The sequence below is a fragment of the Trichechus manatus genome, unplaced genomic scaffold (assembly GCF_000243295.1).
Source record: "Trichechus manatus latirostris isolate Lorelei unplaced genomic scaffold, TriManLat1.0 scaffold00009, whole genome shotgun sequence".
Taxonomy (NCBI): Eukaryota; Metazoa; Chordata; class Mammalia; order Sirenia; family Trichechidae; genus Trichechus; species Trichechus manatus.
Genome location: NW_004443945.1, coordinates 14,235,141 through 14,253,024, shown reverse-complemented (window position 1 = coordinate 14,253,024; position 17,884 = coordinate 14,235,141). Strand labels below are relative to the sequence as shown.

The 17,884-nt window shown below is 34.2% G+C and overlaps 1 protein-coding gene across 20 annotated transcripts in view; it reads left to right on the top strand.

Annotated features, from left to right (window-relative positions):
- The window catches only part of RIMS2 (regulating synaptic membrane exocytosis 2), a 647,068-nt gene that overhangs the window by 340,390 nt on the left and 288,794 nt on the right, over window positions 1-17,884 (top strand). For all 20 annotated transcript variants that reach the window (XM_023725997.1, XM_023725994.1, XM_023726001.1 and 17 more), the window contains one exon: window positions 3,179-3,332. In XM_023725997.1, the coding sequence (XP_023581765.1) occupies window positions 3,179-3,332 (154 nt within the window). The remainder of the gene's footprint in view (window positions 1-3,178; window positions 3,333-17,884) is intronic.

Below are 17,884 nucleotides of genomic sequence, written 5' to 3'. Positions count from 1 at the left end.
GCACCACCAGGGCCCCTAGCAAAGTAAGAGGGAATGAAATCCTGCAGAGGGAGTAACAACACACCCAAAGATAGAGGATCATGGGAAACTGAATTCAAATTAGGAGTGAAACTGATAAAGATTTGAGTGTTAAATTGTGTCTTGATCGTGTCCCTTAACATGTCATATTAAGAAGTTTGGATTTTAATCCTTTGGGTAATGGGAACCAATAATATATTTTTTTTAAAAAATGGCTTGATTTTATTTGTACTCGATAAAAATATTTCCAGCTGTAATGTGGAGAGTGAATTGGAGAGAAGCAACACAAGCTGTTAACACAATAAGTTATCTGCTTTCAGCCTTTTTCATTGTGGTTGGTTTTCCTGAGTAAACCAAATGGTAATCTCAAGGGGAAACAACAAACCATACAGATGTTGAACTGAACGTTTAAGAAATTCAAGAGTGAGAAACCTATGCAAACCTATAACCAGCAGGGTAGAAGAATAATATAGTTGTTAGGGCAGCGATTATGGAATCAGCTGCATCTGTCTGTATTCCTGATACTGCCACTTTCTAATCTCCTTTTTTTTTTTTTTGTGCTTTAGGTGAAAGTTTACAGCTCAAGTTAGTTTCTCACACAAAAATTTATACACACATTGTCATGTGACCCTAGTTGCTATCCGTATAATGTGATAGCACACTTCCCCTTTCACCTCAGATTTCCCGTGTCCATTCAACTAGCTTCTGTCCCTTTCTGCCTTCTCATCTCACCTCCGGACAAGAGTTGCCCATTTAGTCTCGTTATCTACCTGAACTAAAAAGCACACTCTTCATGAGTATCATTTTATGTTTTATACTCCAGTGTAATCTTTGAAGAGTTGGCTTCGGGAATGGCTTCAGTTTTGGGTTAACAGAGAATACAGGGGCCATGTCTTCTGGGGTTCCTCTAGTCTCAGTCTGGTCTTTTTATGTGAATCTGAGTTCTGTACCCCACTTTTCTCCTACTCCATCAAGGATCTCTGTGTGTTCCCTGTCATGGCGGTCATTGGTGGTAGCCGAACACCATCTAGATCTTCTGGTCTCAGGCTGATGGAGTCTCTGGTTTATGTGGCCCTTTTTGTCTCTTGGGCTAATATTTTCCTTGTGTCTTTGGTGTTCTTCATTCTCCTTTGCTCCAAGTGGGTTGGGACCAATTGATGCATCTTAAATGGCTGCTTACTAGCTTTTAAGACCCCAGATGCCACTCACCAAAGTGGGATGCAGAACATATTCTTAATAAACTTTGTTATGCCAGCTGACCTAGATGTCCCCTGAAACCATGATCCCCAGACCCCAGCCTCTGCTACTCTGTCCCTCAAAGTGTTTGGTTGTTTTCCGGAAACTTCTTAGCTTTTGGTTTAGTCCAGTGGTGCTGACTTCCCCTGTATTGTGTGTAGTCCTTCCCTACACCTAAGACAATTCTTGTCTGCTATCTAGTTAGTGTATACCCTTCTCCCTCCCTCCTCACCCTCGTAACCATCAAAGAATGTTTTCTTCTGTGTTTAAACCTTTTCTTGAGTTCTTATAATAGTGGTCTCATACAGTATTTGTCCTTTTGCAACTAACTAATTTCATTCAGCATAATGCCTTCCAGATTCATCCATGTTGTGAGACGTTTCAGGGATTCGTTGTTGTTCTTTATCGTTGCGTAGTATTCCGTTGTGTGAATATACCATAATTTGTTTATCCATTTGTCTGTTGATGGGCACCTGGGTTGTTTCCGTCTTTTTGCTATTGTGAAGAGTGCTGCAGTGAACATGGGTGTGCATGTATCTATTTGTGTGATGGCTCTAATTTCTGTAGGATTATTCCAAGGAGTGGGATTGCTGGATCGTATGGTAGTTCTATTTCTAGCTTTTTAAGGAAGCACCAAATTGATTTCCAAAGTGGTTGTACCATTTTACATTCCCACCAGCAGTGTATAAGTGTTCCAGTCTCTCCACAACCTCTCCAACATTTATTACTTGGTGTTTTTTGCATTAGTGCTAGGTTTATTGGCATGAGATGGTATCCCATTGTATTTTTGATTTGCATTTCTCTGATGGCTAATGATCATGAGCATTTCCTCAAAATGGACCAATGACTTAAGTGTAAGAACTAAAACCATAAAATTCTTATTCAAAAACAAAGGGGTAATGCTTTGGGATCAAGTTTTTGACAGTGGATTCTTTGATATGAGAAACAAAGGACAAAATAGATACATTGGGCTTCATCAAAATTTAAAAATCCTTGTGCATCAAAAGACCTTATCAACACAATGGAAAGACAAACTTCAGATTCAGAAAAAATTTCTGAGAACCATATATTGGGTAAGGGTTGACTATCCAGAATATATAAATAACTCCTACAATTCAACCACAAGAAGACAGACAACCCTATCATAAAATGGACAAAGGACTTGAATAGGTATTTCACCAAAGAAGATACAGAAATGGTCAGCAAGCACATGAAAAGATGTCCAGTGTTATTAGTCATTAGGGAACTACAAATCAAAACCACAGTGAGATAACACTTCACCTATACTAGGGTTCCTATTATTAAAAAAAAAAAGAAGAAGAAGAAGAACAAGTGTTGGCAAGGATGTGGAAAAATGCCCCATCAATTGCTGGTGGGAATGTAAAATGGCATTGCCATAATGGAAAACAGCTTAGTGGTTTACCATATGATCTAGCAATTCCACTCCTAAGTATATACTTAAACGAACTGAAAGCAGGAACACAAACAGATATTTGAATGCCAATGTTCATTGCAGCACTATTCACAATAGCCAAAAGGTGGGCAACAATCTTTGGTGTCTGACTTAGAAAATACTTTTTAAGTTATAAAATGATACACAAATATTAGGTATTATTAGTACCTTTTAAAGTATTAATAGTTATTTCTGTAATAGTAAATTTAACAGCCTCTAGTAGTTGGATGGTCAAGGGTTTATAAAATTAATGTCCTAGATATTTTAAAAAATCAAATAAGTAAGAAGTTATAAATATTTCCATTTTATTTAGCTATTGTCTAAACATACTGACAATTTTCCAACTTCTAAGTGCCATCAATTTTGATCTAACAGCACTACTGTTATATTATCATTATTATGAGTTATGAGACCATTTAAGAGAATTTCTGTATTGTTGGTATAACAGTCCTTTGTCTCTTGGGTTTGTAGATTTTAATTGAATTAGAGACAGCATTATTAGATGATGAGCCACACTGGTACAAACTTCAGACCCATGATGTCTCTTCATTGCCACTTCCCCACCCTTCTCCATATATGCCACGAAGACAACTTCATGGAGAGAGCCCAATACGAAGGTTGCAAAGTAAGTTTTCAGTAATATTTAATCATATCTTTAGTGAATTTTTCCAATCCTGAATGATAAATGTGACACAGAATTTGAAGAAGCCATTATGGGTATCAACAGTCATTTATTAGTGTTTTAATAGCTATTATCGAAGCTTTTGAATTGTTTAGTACACTAAAATGTTGTTAACATCTATAGCTTTCATTCCTTCTCACAAATCAAAGTGTTTTATGGTTGTATTTGATGGAACAACCTCAAATGAAGCAGTTATGTTTTAATTTTACCTCTTAATATATGAAATGTAAAAATGAGATAGCTAATATAGTAGAATTTGATCATAGATATCTGAGATTATGATTTATACTGTTATTATCCCAAGTATTTTATGAATATGTAGAATAGTAAGTATAGCATAGTGGTTGAAACCATGAGCTTTGGTCTTAGACTGACCTGAATTTAACTTTTGATTCTGTCACTTAAGAGCTGTATAACTTGAGGTACATCATTTCTTTATGCTTCACTTTCCTAATTTTTAAAATGAAGATAATAATGCGTATAATACAAGGTGGTTATAAAGTATTTCATAAACATTAATATTATAGTTGTTGTTATTATCAGCTTTTACATTTACTTTGAGTTATACACAATCCAAACTATAAAATAGAATTAAATTAATCCAGAGAATCTTAAAGAAACTCTGAGAAATATTTTCCAGATTGAAAAGTAGCATTGTTGGCTCTTTGCCCCTACAATCCAGGTCTTTTTTTTTTCCCCTCCTGAGGTATCTATTGTTGAAAGGAGAGATGGACACTTACTGCTTTGGATGATATTCATGGCGTAATTTTATCTTCATGAGATCAGCATGTTCTAGATTCAGCAACATCTTTGTCAAGTACTGGAAGACTGACTGACTTTAACAAAATTTCAGCAATATAAATTTATAAGCATGTATTCGCCAGGTCGTTTATTAACCATGAGAAGTGTACCTGGCAAAATAACTATTACTTATATGAATCACACTTTTTATGCTGAATAAGAGACTAAGTTATTTATCAGAAGGCTGCTTGACAATATAAAATTAGAGCAAAGGATTGGTCCCATGGGATACTTAGTTATTCACAGAAAAGCCTAGAGAATATCTTCACTCTTTTATAAAATAATCTGTGTAATGACTGGAATTTGTTTCCACTAGATACAGTCTTTGCACTTGGATGGTATTAATTGAACACTTGTTCTACAGCATTCACTTTTTTCAGCCTCCCCACGGAGTAAACACTCACCCACTCCTATTTGCAAATATCATTACAGCATTCTTTGTTGTGATAATTCCCTCATTATAGTGAATTTTATGCTGGCAAGTTTTAAAGTGTCTACTCTTTCTCACTACCATATATTCTCTTTAAATAGCAGTTTAGTATGATATCTACATGAAGTCTATATGAAGGCTAATAATATAATTCATCATGTATAATTCTTATAGCTTTAGGTTTATAGGCTACTAATTCTAACGAACTGGAGACCTGTTGGCACAGTGGTTAAGTGCTTGGCTGTTAACCGAAAGGTTGGTGGTTCGAGCCCACCAGCCGCTCCATGGGAGAAAGATGTGGCAGTCTGTTTCCATAAAGATTTACAGCCTTGGAAACCCTATGGGTCAGTTCTACTCTGTCCTGCAGGCTCACCATAAGTTGGAATTCAACTCGAGGGCAATGAGTTCATGCCAACCATCATCAACCTTTCTAATACAACTGAATTTCTCTCTGTTTGCTCTAGTTGTTATTGAAATATAGGGTAGATGTGAGGATCCTCAACCCCCAAAACTTTTGAATCTACCTACAGTTTTCATTATTTTTTTCTCCCTAGCTAATTAGGGATAGCTGAAATGAACTATGAGCATACAGCAGTTTGTAGTTAGCTGTATATGTCATGGATTTTCAAGCAATGAATTTAATCACTTTTATAGCTGTTAATATTTTTATTTTCAATTTTTTTTTATTGCACTTTAGATGAAGGTTTACAGAACAAATAGTTTCTCATTAAACAGTCAGTACATATATTGTTTTATGACATTGGTTAACAACCCCATGACATGTCAATACTCTCCCTCTTGACCTTGGAGGACCTTTTCATTTTGGTGAAAATATGCATAGCCAGATACACCACTTCAAAAATTTCTACATGTACAATTCAGTGACATCAATTACTTTATTCCAGTTGTGCTGCAATTCTCACTATCCTTTTCCAAATTATTCCATCAGCATTATCTTCATGCTATTAATATTTTTTCATCCCAAAATTGGCCCTTCTGTTACTTAGTCATTAATAGTACTAAGTTTTCCCCTGGGTAATAAAATAGTTTCATGCTGTACCCTGTCACTACCAACTGACCTCTCATAAAATTAATTTTCAATGTTTAAACATGTGGCTAAAATTAGTATTTTACACATAAAATGTCATCATAGTTTATTAGCAATATGTAGATCTTAAGATAAATAGAAATGAGCATAGATGTATGGAAGAATAGGAAATAACACTTTAGAGAGAAAGTCAGAGATCATTGGCTAAGGATATTGCTTATCAATGACAGGTGTAAGTCCAGATGTGAATAAATAAATATGTTAGTTAATTATTTTAAAAAATCATCAGTGACAAGAACCTCCTTAAAGATTTTTCTCCATGGAGAGGATAAATATTGTTCTTATTTATTAGTATATTTCATATTGTCAAACATCATGATTAGTAACGTATTTGGTGGCCCCCATGCATGGAAAGTTTATAATAACCTCTCATTTATTTCCTATATTTACATAATGTCAAATTTAGTAATTCATTCCCTGAGGCTATGAGTATCACACTGAGGCTATGAGCTTATGGAATGTACATGGATATAGATATTTAAAATGAATCAATGATAATGTTGCAGTTCTTTTCCCTCCCACTCATGATTTCCTATTTTAAACTGTAGATTCAAATGATTCAAAGAAGTACTTCATGTACATGGATGTTAATAATTTGATTCTAATTAGAATTTAAGGAAATATTTTTAAATCATTCTAAAAATAATTGTTTCATATATCTTGTAATTAACTTAAATATTAAAAAAAATATATTTTGAGATGGGAGTCCAGGCAACTTTAATGGTAAGTTTTATTGAATAGTTCTCCTAATAAAGGGTTTGGTAAAAGTAAGTATTTAAAACAGATGCCTTCTTCTTATACCAGTATTGCTTCATGTGACAAAATAAGAATGTTCTGTGTATTACAATATCTGTAGAAATGGCCACAGGTTCATTGCTTTAAAGCTGGAGAGAAGCGTACAATGGAACGAAACATTGCCCAGTCCCGTGCCATCCTCACAATTGTTGCTATGCTTGAGTCCACTGTTGCAGCCACTGTATCAATCCATCTCATTGAGGGTCTTTCTCTTTTTCGCTGACCCTGTACTTTACCAAGCATTATGTCCTTCTCTAGGGACTGATTCCTCCTTATAACATGTCCAAAGTATGTGAGAAAAAGTCACCATCCTTGCTTCTAAGGAGCATTTGACTGTACTTCTTCCAAGACAGATTTATTCGTTCTTTTGGCAGTCCCTGTTATATTCAATATTCTTTGCCAGCACCATAATTCAAAGACATCAATTCTTCTTCGATCTTCCTTATTCATTGTTCAGCTTTTGCATGCATATAAGGCGATTGAAAACACCATGGCTTGGGTCAGGCGCACCTTAGTCTTCAAGGTGACATCTTTGCTTTTTAACACTTTAAAGAGGTCTTTTTGCTTTGAAGTGCTACTTGGCATCTCCTTTCTTCCATGGAGCTCTTACCATTCAAACATAACAGATTTGGTAAAATCATAGTTAGGTTGAGTGCACTGCTTGCCTCCACTTGGCCATCTTTGTATCGAATGGTTTTGGGGTTTTTTTTTGGTTTTGTTTTTCATTTTGGGTGGTTTTTGTTTTTGTTTTGTTTTTTAACGGTTTTTAGCTGATGTTCATGAAGAGCAGTGAGTCCTTACAACTGTGCCACTAATGAAATCCTGTCTAAGAAGGTTCATTTCTGTACCAGAGCTGTGTCACACCATCCTTTGGGCCCTCTGCTGGAAAAGTAGAATCAAGTCTCAAATAATGCCTTTTTATTTGTATCCTCTAGTATTATAGATGTAGGACTGTACTGTATCATACCTCTGTGGGTGTAAGATATCTTGTACCTGCTTTATGATAACGTAATAGTGACCGTGCTATATCAGAGCTGCTTTTTAATGATGTTATTCTAGAATGTTTTCTTTCCAGATGATGATTGAGAAGCTAATAAAAAAAAAATGGTGCCAGGTACCACAGCAGTAACAGAACTTTGCTGTTTTCTGAGGTTTTGTTTTGTACTTTTTTTTTCTTTTTTTAATGGAGTGTGCTGGATGTCTCTATAGTTTTGTTCAGATGACTGCAGAACCTGGAAAAGCTGTTGCTGCTATTGATGCATAACACACTGTGATTGGTCTTTTTATATAAATATATATATATATATATATACATATATATATAATTTGAATTTTTGGAAACTTTAGCTGTGCTGTTAACTTTGGAAAAAGTATCCCAGTTGTACCGTGTTGAGTTGGCATTGTACAGAAGTTAACAGCCATATTGGTCTAGAAACGTTAAACTTAATTTTTTTCCATTTGTACAGGGGTAACGCACTATATTAAATATGTAAGGTCTTATCTACATGGGTTTGATTACAGAAACTAATAAAGTATTCTCTAAATAAAAAAATACATAAATAGAGAGGTCTTTTTGCAGCAGATTTGCCCAATGCAATGCATCGTTTGATTTCTTGACTGCTGCTTTCATGAGTGTTGATCCTTGACAACTTCAGTCTTTTCTCTGTTTAAATGAAACATGATTTCATAATTGAGGTTTTTCAGAATTTAAACTATCTGGGGAATTTCAACTATTTGGTTGTTAATTTCTTCTGATTTTCTACCCCATTCTTTCACTCATACATGTAACTACAATTACATGTATGAAGACCTCTTGACATTGTTGCATAGATGTTGAGTTTTTATATTTTTCTCTCTGTGCTTCAGTTTTGATTTATTTTATTCACTTGTCTTAAAATTCACTGATATTTTCTTCTACAATGTCCAATTTTTTGTGAAAAGATGATACTATGAATTGTCTTATTAAAGATTATAATTTTCATTTTAAAATTCGCATTTAGTTTTCTTAGAAGTTTCCATATATATATACTAAAAGGAAACATTCATATATACACACACACATATATGTATACACATACATACACATATATATATCTTATCATATAAATTCTTTAATGTATTTATTTTAAAGTTCTTCTAATTCCAACATCTCAAGTTTTCTGTGAATCTACCTGTATTTCTATTTTTTCTGATAAGTATGGATCATATTCTACATTTTTTATATATCTAGCAATTTTTTGTTATATACTGGGCATTGTGTTCAATATATTTTAAAGACTCTGGATTTTGAAGACTGTTGCATATTAGAAGACAGTGAAATTACTGAAGGATTATCTATTTCATATGGAAGATATGTTAGCAACTATATTTTGGTTCTTTCCCTAGTCCTAAGGCATAACCCTTGGTCTGGTTTGTGGTTCTTGTTTCAAAGGTGTAGCTTTTCTAGGGAAAGCCCAAGGTGTTGTCCAAGCTCCTATAACATACCAAAAAACCAAACCCTTTGCCCTCAAGTTGATTCCGACTCATAGCGACCCTTTAGAGAGAGTAGAACTGCCCCACAGGGTTTCCAAGGCTGTAAATCTTTATGGAAGCAGACTGCCACATCTTTGTCCTTTGGAGTGCCTGGGGTTCCAACCACCAACCTTTAGGTTGGTAGCCAAGCGCTTTATCCACTGTACCACCAGGGCTCCTCTCCTATAACGTGACCAAAAAAACCAAACCCGTTGTCATCAAGTCAATTTCAACTCCTAGCGACCCTATAGGACAGAGTACAACTGTCCCATAGGGTTTCCAAGGAGCAGCTGGTGGGGACTTCAGTGTCAAACTCTGTCTCCTCAGTGCCAGGAAATTGCTGAAATCTCCTTGCAGCTCCATTAGCCTTCCAGCTATGGATTTCTGGTGGGTTTCTTCTTGTCTTTCTCTCTGAAGTTTACAATTCAGGCAAGAATGTGAGAGGCTTTTGTCTCCCCCTTCTCTGGTTCCTTCCTTTTCAGGATTTTCCCCTCAATTCTATCTGCTCTGATAGCCCTGAATTCTGTCTGTCCCCTTGACTACTCATCCTTGTAAGATGGAAGCTTTTGCTTTTGCTGTAACACCTCTTTAGTGAGCCAAATAGGGAATGCCCTCAAGGGAAAAGCTGAATAAGTAGGTGCTTTCTTTATTTCAGTCATCATGTCATCAGTTCCTGCCTGTGTTTGTTTGCTCTTCTGTGCCTTTAAACACTTAAAAAAATTTTTTTGTCCAGGTTGTTGTTAGCTGCCTTGAAGTCAGCCTCCTACTCATGGCAACCCCATGCACAGCAGGATCACATTGTTGTGATCCATAGGTTCCTCCCTCCCCCATTGGTTGTTTTTTTTGGAAGTAGATCACCAGTCCATTCTTAGTCTGTCTTAGTCTGGAAGCTCTGCTGAAACTTATCCAGTATCACAGTGTTGTAGGGGAAAAACATCACAAAGTTGAGTAAAGCAATAAGAAAGTTTTATTTGGTATATATTCAAAAGGGCAAAAGTGGGAAACTGACAAGCATGCTGCCAGAGCTAGAATGTCTGCCTGAATCCAAGGAAATATCACAGAGCAGACAAAAATGGGAAAACGGACAAGCATGCTGCTAGAGCCATGTCTCTCCAAGTCCGAAGAATATTACAGAATAGGCAAGAATGGGAAAATGGACAAGTATGCTGCCACAGCCATGTCTGCCCGAGTCCAAAGAATAGTTACAGAGCCATCAGTATATATTAACATTACAAATGGGCAAAACCATTGAAAGCTTCGCCTTTTCACAGATTGGCTAGAAACTGTGATCCTACACTTTGAGTCGTCTTTCTTAACAATCATTGGTACAGGTTTCAGTAACAAGAGTCAGGAGGGTTGTCATTGGTCCAACAAGTTTCTATTCACTAAATGCTAATAGAGAAAGATAAGAGTGGAAAGTCTTTTGTGTTGTGTTTGATCGGCTTTATGTGAAAGTTTCCCTAAAAGGTATTTTCCAATATTATCTTAGCTATTGTCTTTATACCTCAGGGCCCAGTTGATGTGTCCTTGTGAGTCCTTGTGAGCCCAGCTCCAGCTAGGTCACATTCTCTATGCTCAAGGAGAGGGAATAATAACTCCAATATTATTTCCTAAATCAATAGCAACAAGCTGACAGGTGGAGGCTGAACTTGAGGTGTATTGGCCAGGAATCAACCTGGGTGTCCTGCAGAGAAGGGGAGAATTTTACCGCTGAACCACCACTGCCCTAATTTTGTCTGTAGTTTATAACCGGCAAGAGTGTTAGTCCAATAGAAGCTATTCCACCATTCTTATAAAAGCTCTACATTTTTATGTCAACTTTTTACTGAAGTAAAGCATACATACAGAAATGTATATAAACCATTAGCATACACCCGGATGACTTTTCACAAAGTAACCACCCTATGTAACTAGCACACAGGTCAAGACATAAAACACTGCCAGCACCCCACCAGTCGCCTCTTGCCTCCCTCCAGTAATTACCTGCACATTCGCCAAAGTAACAACTATCCTGACTTCTAATACCATAGACTCGTTTTGCTATTTTTGAACTTCGTAAAAATAGAATACTCACACACATTTATGGATTTTATAGAAATGGCATTATACATTATATATTCTTTCACATCTAGTTCTTTTTTTTACTGGTATATTTGTGAGATTCAGTATTATTGCATACAGTTGTATCTATTTTCACTTCTATGTAGTATCCCTTTCTATAAATACACAGCAATTTATACATTCTATTGTTGATGAATAATTATGTTGCTTTCCAATTTCAACTATTACTAAGAGTGCTGCTGTGAACATTCTTGTACGTGCTTTTTGGTAATCACATGTATTCATTCTTGCTAGGAATATAACTAGGAGTAGAATAGATGAATCATAGGCTATGCATATATTCATTTGCAGTACATATTGTTCAATAGTTTTCCAAAACTGTACCAATTTATACTTCTACAGCAGCAAATGAGGGTTTTAGTATCTCCACATCCTTGACTACACTTGACATTTTCAGTGCTTTTTATAGTAGCCATTCAGGTGGATATGCACTGTTACCTCATTGTGGCTTTAATTTGCATTTCTCTAATAACCTTTTCATAGGTTAATTAGCCATTTGGATATTCTCTTTTTTAAAAGGCCGGGTCAAATCTCTTGTCCTTTTTTCTTTTTTAGTTCTGTGTCTTATTTATAATTGATTTATAAGAATGTTTTCTTAAATCATAGATTTATTTGTTGGATATATGTATTGCAAATGTATTCTATTCTGTGGCTTGCCTTTTCACTCTTTAATGGAATCTTTTGATCAAAAGAAGTTTTTAATGTTAATGTATTTCAGTTTTCAATTTTTTAATTTAGGGTTATTGCTTTTTTGTGTGTTCTGCATTAAAAAATCTTTGCCTTCTTCAAGGTCATAATAATATGTTCCTATGTTTTCATCTAGAATATTCTTTTACTCATTAAATCTACAATCCATCTGGAATTGGTTTTTGTATATGGTGTGAGGTGAAGATCAAGATGCATTCTTAAACCTATGGATGTTCACTTGATCCAGCACATTTAATGTAAAGGCCACATTCATGGAGTTAAGTTTCTGAACTTTAGTCAGTTGGACTATTTTTCTATTCTTGTGCCAGTACCAAATTGTCTTAATTATTGTAGCTGTATAATAAATTTTGATACCTGGTAGTGTAATTCACCCAGCTTTTTTCTTTAAGACTGTTGTTATTATTCTTAATACTTTGCATTTATAGAGTATCAAATTACCAGTTTTCATAAATATCCTGATATTTTGATTCAAATTGCATTGATCAATTTGAGAGGAACTGGAATCTTTCCATGTAATGGTATACTTCAAAATGATGCTTTAATAACTTTAATGTAGAAGTTGTATATCTTTATTAATTCTATCCCTAAGAATTTGATTTATATTGATACCAGTATATAGAAATAATTTTTTTTTGATAATTAGATCTCTAATCTAAAAGTTATTAATCTTAATAATTTTTCCATACATTATTTTGAATTTGGATGTATGTTACTTAGTCAGCTGTGAATAATGACACTTTATTTCCTCCCTTTCAAATGGTTACACCTTGCTTTTCTTCTCCTTACTTACTGTATTGGCTAAGTCCTATAGTAAAATGCTGATTAGAAGTGATATTATTGAGTAGGAGATGGCATTCATATTTTGTTCTCCATTCCCTGGGAAAAGCTTTTCATTCCCCCATTATATTCAATTTTTGGTGTAGCATTTTTGTGATACTCTATGAGATTCAGGAAGGTCTCTTTTATTCCTATTTTGATGTGAGTTTTTAATTCATTAATGCATGTTAAAGTTTATCAAGCAATTTTTTTCTATGTGTATGGGTAATTATATGATATTTCTCTTTTATTCTGTTAATGTAGTGAATTACATTGATTTTCCAGTGTTATTCCTGAGATAGCTTATGATGCATTACCATTTTATCGGTATCTAAATTTAATATTGTAAAGAATTTTTACATCTATACTCATGGGAGAGTGAGTCTTTTATTTTTCCTTTTTTGTCTTTTGAATGTGTAGTGATATCCTTTTTTTACTAGTATTGGTAATCTGTCCCTTCTCTCTTCTCCCCTCCCTTTGTTAATAATCTATCAATTCTATTAGTCTTTTTAAGCAATCAACATTTTGTTTTGTTTACTTTCTGGTCTGTATGTTTGTTTTCTTTCCCATTAACTTCTTTTAATTCTTATTCCCTCTACTCTATTTTCTTTAGGTTTAATTTGTCCTTTTTTCTTCTCTTCTTTGGAAGAGTAATTAGATAATTTTTAATGTGGTGATTCATTCACATGTGGATTATTTAGGAGTGTAATGTTAAATTTGCAAACTCTTGGAATTTTCTAGTTATTTTATTGATGTCGATTTCTAGCTTAATTCCTGTCTTGTCAGAGAATATACTCTGAATAGCTTAGAATGTTAAAAATTAATTAATGTTTGCTTCATTGGCCTACATGTGATCAATTTTGGTAAATGTTATTGAAAAGAATGTTGGTACATTTCTACATATGTCAAGTAGGTCAAATTTATTAATTTTATTTTTCAAATTTTGTATGTCTTTGCTGATTTTTTGGTCCAATTATTCCATCACTCAGAGAAGTATGTTGAAGTCACTGTTCGTGATTGTGAACCTCTCTTTTCTCCTTTAAGTTTTGTCAGTGTTTGCTTTATATATTTTGAAGCTATGTTATTAGGTGCATACAAATTTAGATTTTTTTTTTTCCTAGTAGACTAACCATTTTATCATTACACAATGCCCTCATTATCTTTAGGAATGTGCTTTGTTTTATGGTCTACTTTGTCTGATGCTACTATTGCTGCAGATGCTTTATTTTGGTTAATATTTGCATGATATGTTTTTCTCAATGCTTATACTTTTCACCTCTCTGTGTTCTTATATTTATGGTTTGTCTCTTACAAGCAGCATGCAGTTGGTTGGCTTAAATCCACCTTGACAAGATTTATCTTTTAATTAGAGTAATTCATACATACATATTTAATGTAATTTCTCATAAATTTGGTTTAATATCTTACTCATTAGTATTTGTTTTCAGTTTGTTCCACCTGTTTAATTTTCCTGGTTTGTTGTCTTTTGAAATTTACATTATTTTAATTCCATCAGTAAATATTTATTATGTACTTCTTATGTTCATTTTAAGGAGCCCTGGCAGCACAGTAGTTAAGCGCTTGGCTGTAAACCAAAAGGTCAGTGGTTCAAACCCGCCAGCCACTCTATGGGAGAAGAATGTGGCAGTCTGCTTCCATAAAGATTTACAGCTTTGGAAGCCCTATGGAGCAGTTCTACTCGGTCCTATAGGGTCGCTAAGAGTCAGAATCGACTTGACAGCGACAGAATTTTATGTTCATTGTACTTGACATTGTGAATGACCCAAAGATACATTATACTTAGATAGCAAGTAAAACTCTTATTCATAAACTTGGTTATGAAGTACATTTTCTTTATTTTTTCAAAAATCAAATTTAATTCAACTCTGTGTTGTACTTTTACCCAGACTGATAAGTCTCAGTCATTATTCCCTCTCTTTACCTACTCTCACCTCCCAACAGAGTTCTAATAAGCCCTAAAAAAGGACAGCATTCTGGAATGGATCACTGATTTCTATTCCTTATTGATCATCACTGACATGTCCCAGTGCGCAGTGGTTCCTTGATTCCAACTTATAGCTACCCTATAGGACAAAGTAGAACTGCCCCATAGGATTTCCCCATAGAGTGGCTGATAGATTTGAACTGCCAGCCTTTTGGTTAGCAGCCAAGCTGTTTAAGCACAGTGCCACAAGGGCCCCAAGGCAGGTTTAGGCATAGCAATTTTGACTAACGTCATTTGCTCTGTTGCTTAAGATGCAGCCTAACTAGCTACATCATGGAGTTACTATCCTAGCATTCTAAAACCTCTCTGGACTCTTGAGAGATTCTTGTGCCTGGGTCACAGTTTTCACAAGAATTTCTAACCACTCTCTCCTTGCTAATTCTGGGGAATCTTGCCCTTTAGCAGTACTTGCCTCCTCTTTCTGCCCCCACTACACTTCCCTCTCTTCAGTCACTTCCAGCATAATCTCATTAATAAGTCTAGAGTTTGAAAAGGGTAGTGTTTGCATCTCATTTTGCTTTCAACTCTGAAACATAAATCTCCTGAATTCAAAGAAACACAAGGGTCTTGCTACCTCCTTGAACTGGGGAAAGAAAAAACACAGGGGTATTAAAACATAATATATATCTAGGTACAGGATCAGGCCATATTTATTCTTTGATTTTGTATAATTTTTTATCATATTGTAGGAAAGATAAGGTGTAAATAAAAGTTATAACTTATGTGGAGTGCCATAGGAATTTAGAGGTATGAGAGAACAATTTTAGCTAGACCTGAAAAGAATAAGTAAGATTTCAACAAATGGAAAGAAGAAAAATAAGTAGTAAGTTAGTTTGGGAGGATAAAGACATAAAATATAAATAGTATGACGAGATTAGTTATAGAAAGCATTGAGTGCCAAGCCAAGGATTAGGAGATTTATCATTTTTAAATAAGATATAAGGGTAAACATCTGAAAAAAATAGCAAATAACATTTGAACATTTATTATCTCTCCCTGGTGTGCTGCAAGGTGTAAAAATGTGCTTTCGGGGATGCTCTTTATTACGCCATATAAACAACTATCTACCTTGTTTATAGATGAAACCTCATGTGTTTTAGAATTAGGGAATGTTAAATGTAGTAAATATTAGTGAAAACAGCAAACTGAAATGGTAGAGACTTAGGAGGAAGTAGCTTTGCTCTATTTGTCTGTCTACGTTCATTTACAAGTTCCTTTTGGGTTGTAACCATAATGGTCTCTAATTGGTAAATGTCACAATATGTAAATAATTCTCTGCCTTCCCTCAGCAAAATACCTGTCAACAGTTTTCAACTTCACAACTTACAGCAAAATATGGGCATAGTTTTAAAAATCTGCAAAACAGAAATATATACCTGGGATATATTTTCAGTGTTTAACCTCTGCAAGAAAAAATAACTCTAATAACTTGGAACATTTTCACATTTAAACTTAAAAACTCATTTTATAATTGTGAATTTTAATAATGAACAGAAACAGAATTTTTAAAAAGCAAAGGAACTATATACTCTTGACAGAAAACACCCATATTCACCCTGTTATCTTATTTTAAAATGTTGTGTGTTACATACATTATAATATCTGTGGGAAAGGGGCTACAATTTGAAAAATTTAGTGTCTTTTGTTCTATATTGATTATAGTAATGCAGTCTTTTAGTTTTTAGAAGTAATGTAATCTAGGCACTAGTAAGTTGAAACTCATTAAAATGTTTTTTCTAAATTCCTGGCAATGAAAACCTGAATTACTGCATTAAACCTTATACTTAGTTAGTGATGGTACTGATTATTTCTCCTAATGTCGTTTTCCCAAGGGCATATATCTCAGACAAATAGTCACAAAAGGAAAACCACATGCGACACATCTGACTTTAAAATAGGTAATAACAATATAGGTGCCTTTCAAAAAACCTCTTTGGGGTCTGCTTAACAGTAGTATGCTTTACTCAGTTTTCTCAAATAACACCTTTTGAATAGAAAAAAAGAACATAGTGAACTTAGAAAATTCAGTTAAACCTATAACCAAATGATAATTTCCAGATCATTCAAATGTATAAAGTTCATGAGAGTATACTTTACCTTGATATTCTTGAAAGGTATTACGTGTGTTATATTATCTATATGGGGCATATACTTGCTTTTATTGAGGACACACTGTTTCATGTGGAAACACTTCCCATTAGTGAAATTTAATGATTCAGAGTTATTGTTAAAGAACATAAACAGCAGAATGACATAAATTAGGTAGAACACAACAGAAATATTTATTTTATCACATTTATATCCATTCTAAGGTTTAGGTTTTGGACATGCATGGCATATATTTTGAGTATGTGGGTAAATCCATGTAAATGTGAATATTTTATGTGTACGAGTCCCTGGGTAGCACAGACAGTTAAGAGCTTGACTACTAGCCAAAAGATTGGTGGTTCTAACTCACTCAGAGGCACGGTTTGAACCCATTTAAAACCACCTCAGAAGAAAGGCCTAGAGATCTGCTTCCGAAAGGTCATAGCCTTGAAAACCCTCTGGAGCAGTTATACTCTGCACACATGGGGTCACCATGAGTTGGAATTGACTATATGGCAACTAACAACATCATTTCCTAAATCTTTTAATAATGAAAGTATTTAACTTGATACAGGGATGTCTGGAAAGAATTTTAAAACTACTGAAATCCTAAGAATAAATATTTTTGAAAAATTTAAAAAATTTTAGTTGTTTCAGCATGTAAAATACCATTTCAGTATAGATATTTACTTAGATTTACAATTATGTTCAATGTGTTTACTTAGGGAAATAGTTTGTTGCATAAAAATTCATTGATATCACAATTTAAAATTTAAAATTCACGATTTAAAATTTAAAATTATATAGCTATTAAATGTATCTTAAATGGAAATGTTTTAGGTTAAATTTGAAACCTGATAATTATAGTGATAGTAAGTGTTGATCAAACCTGATAATTAGAGCAATAGTAAGTGTTGGTTTTGTTGTTTTATTTTATTTTTTTACATTCTATTAAATGAGATTCAGCTCATCTTTAATTTACAAAAATTAGTCCTGGATAAAATGTTACAATATTTACAAAGTAATTCAACTTGACTATTTTTTTCTATCCTATTTTCTGTAATATTATATTTATATCCTTAAGAAATTTCTATAAAGTGATCAGAATATAG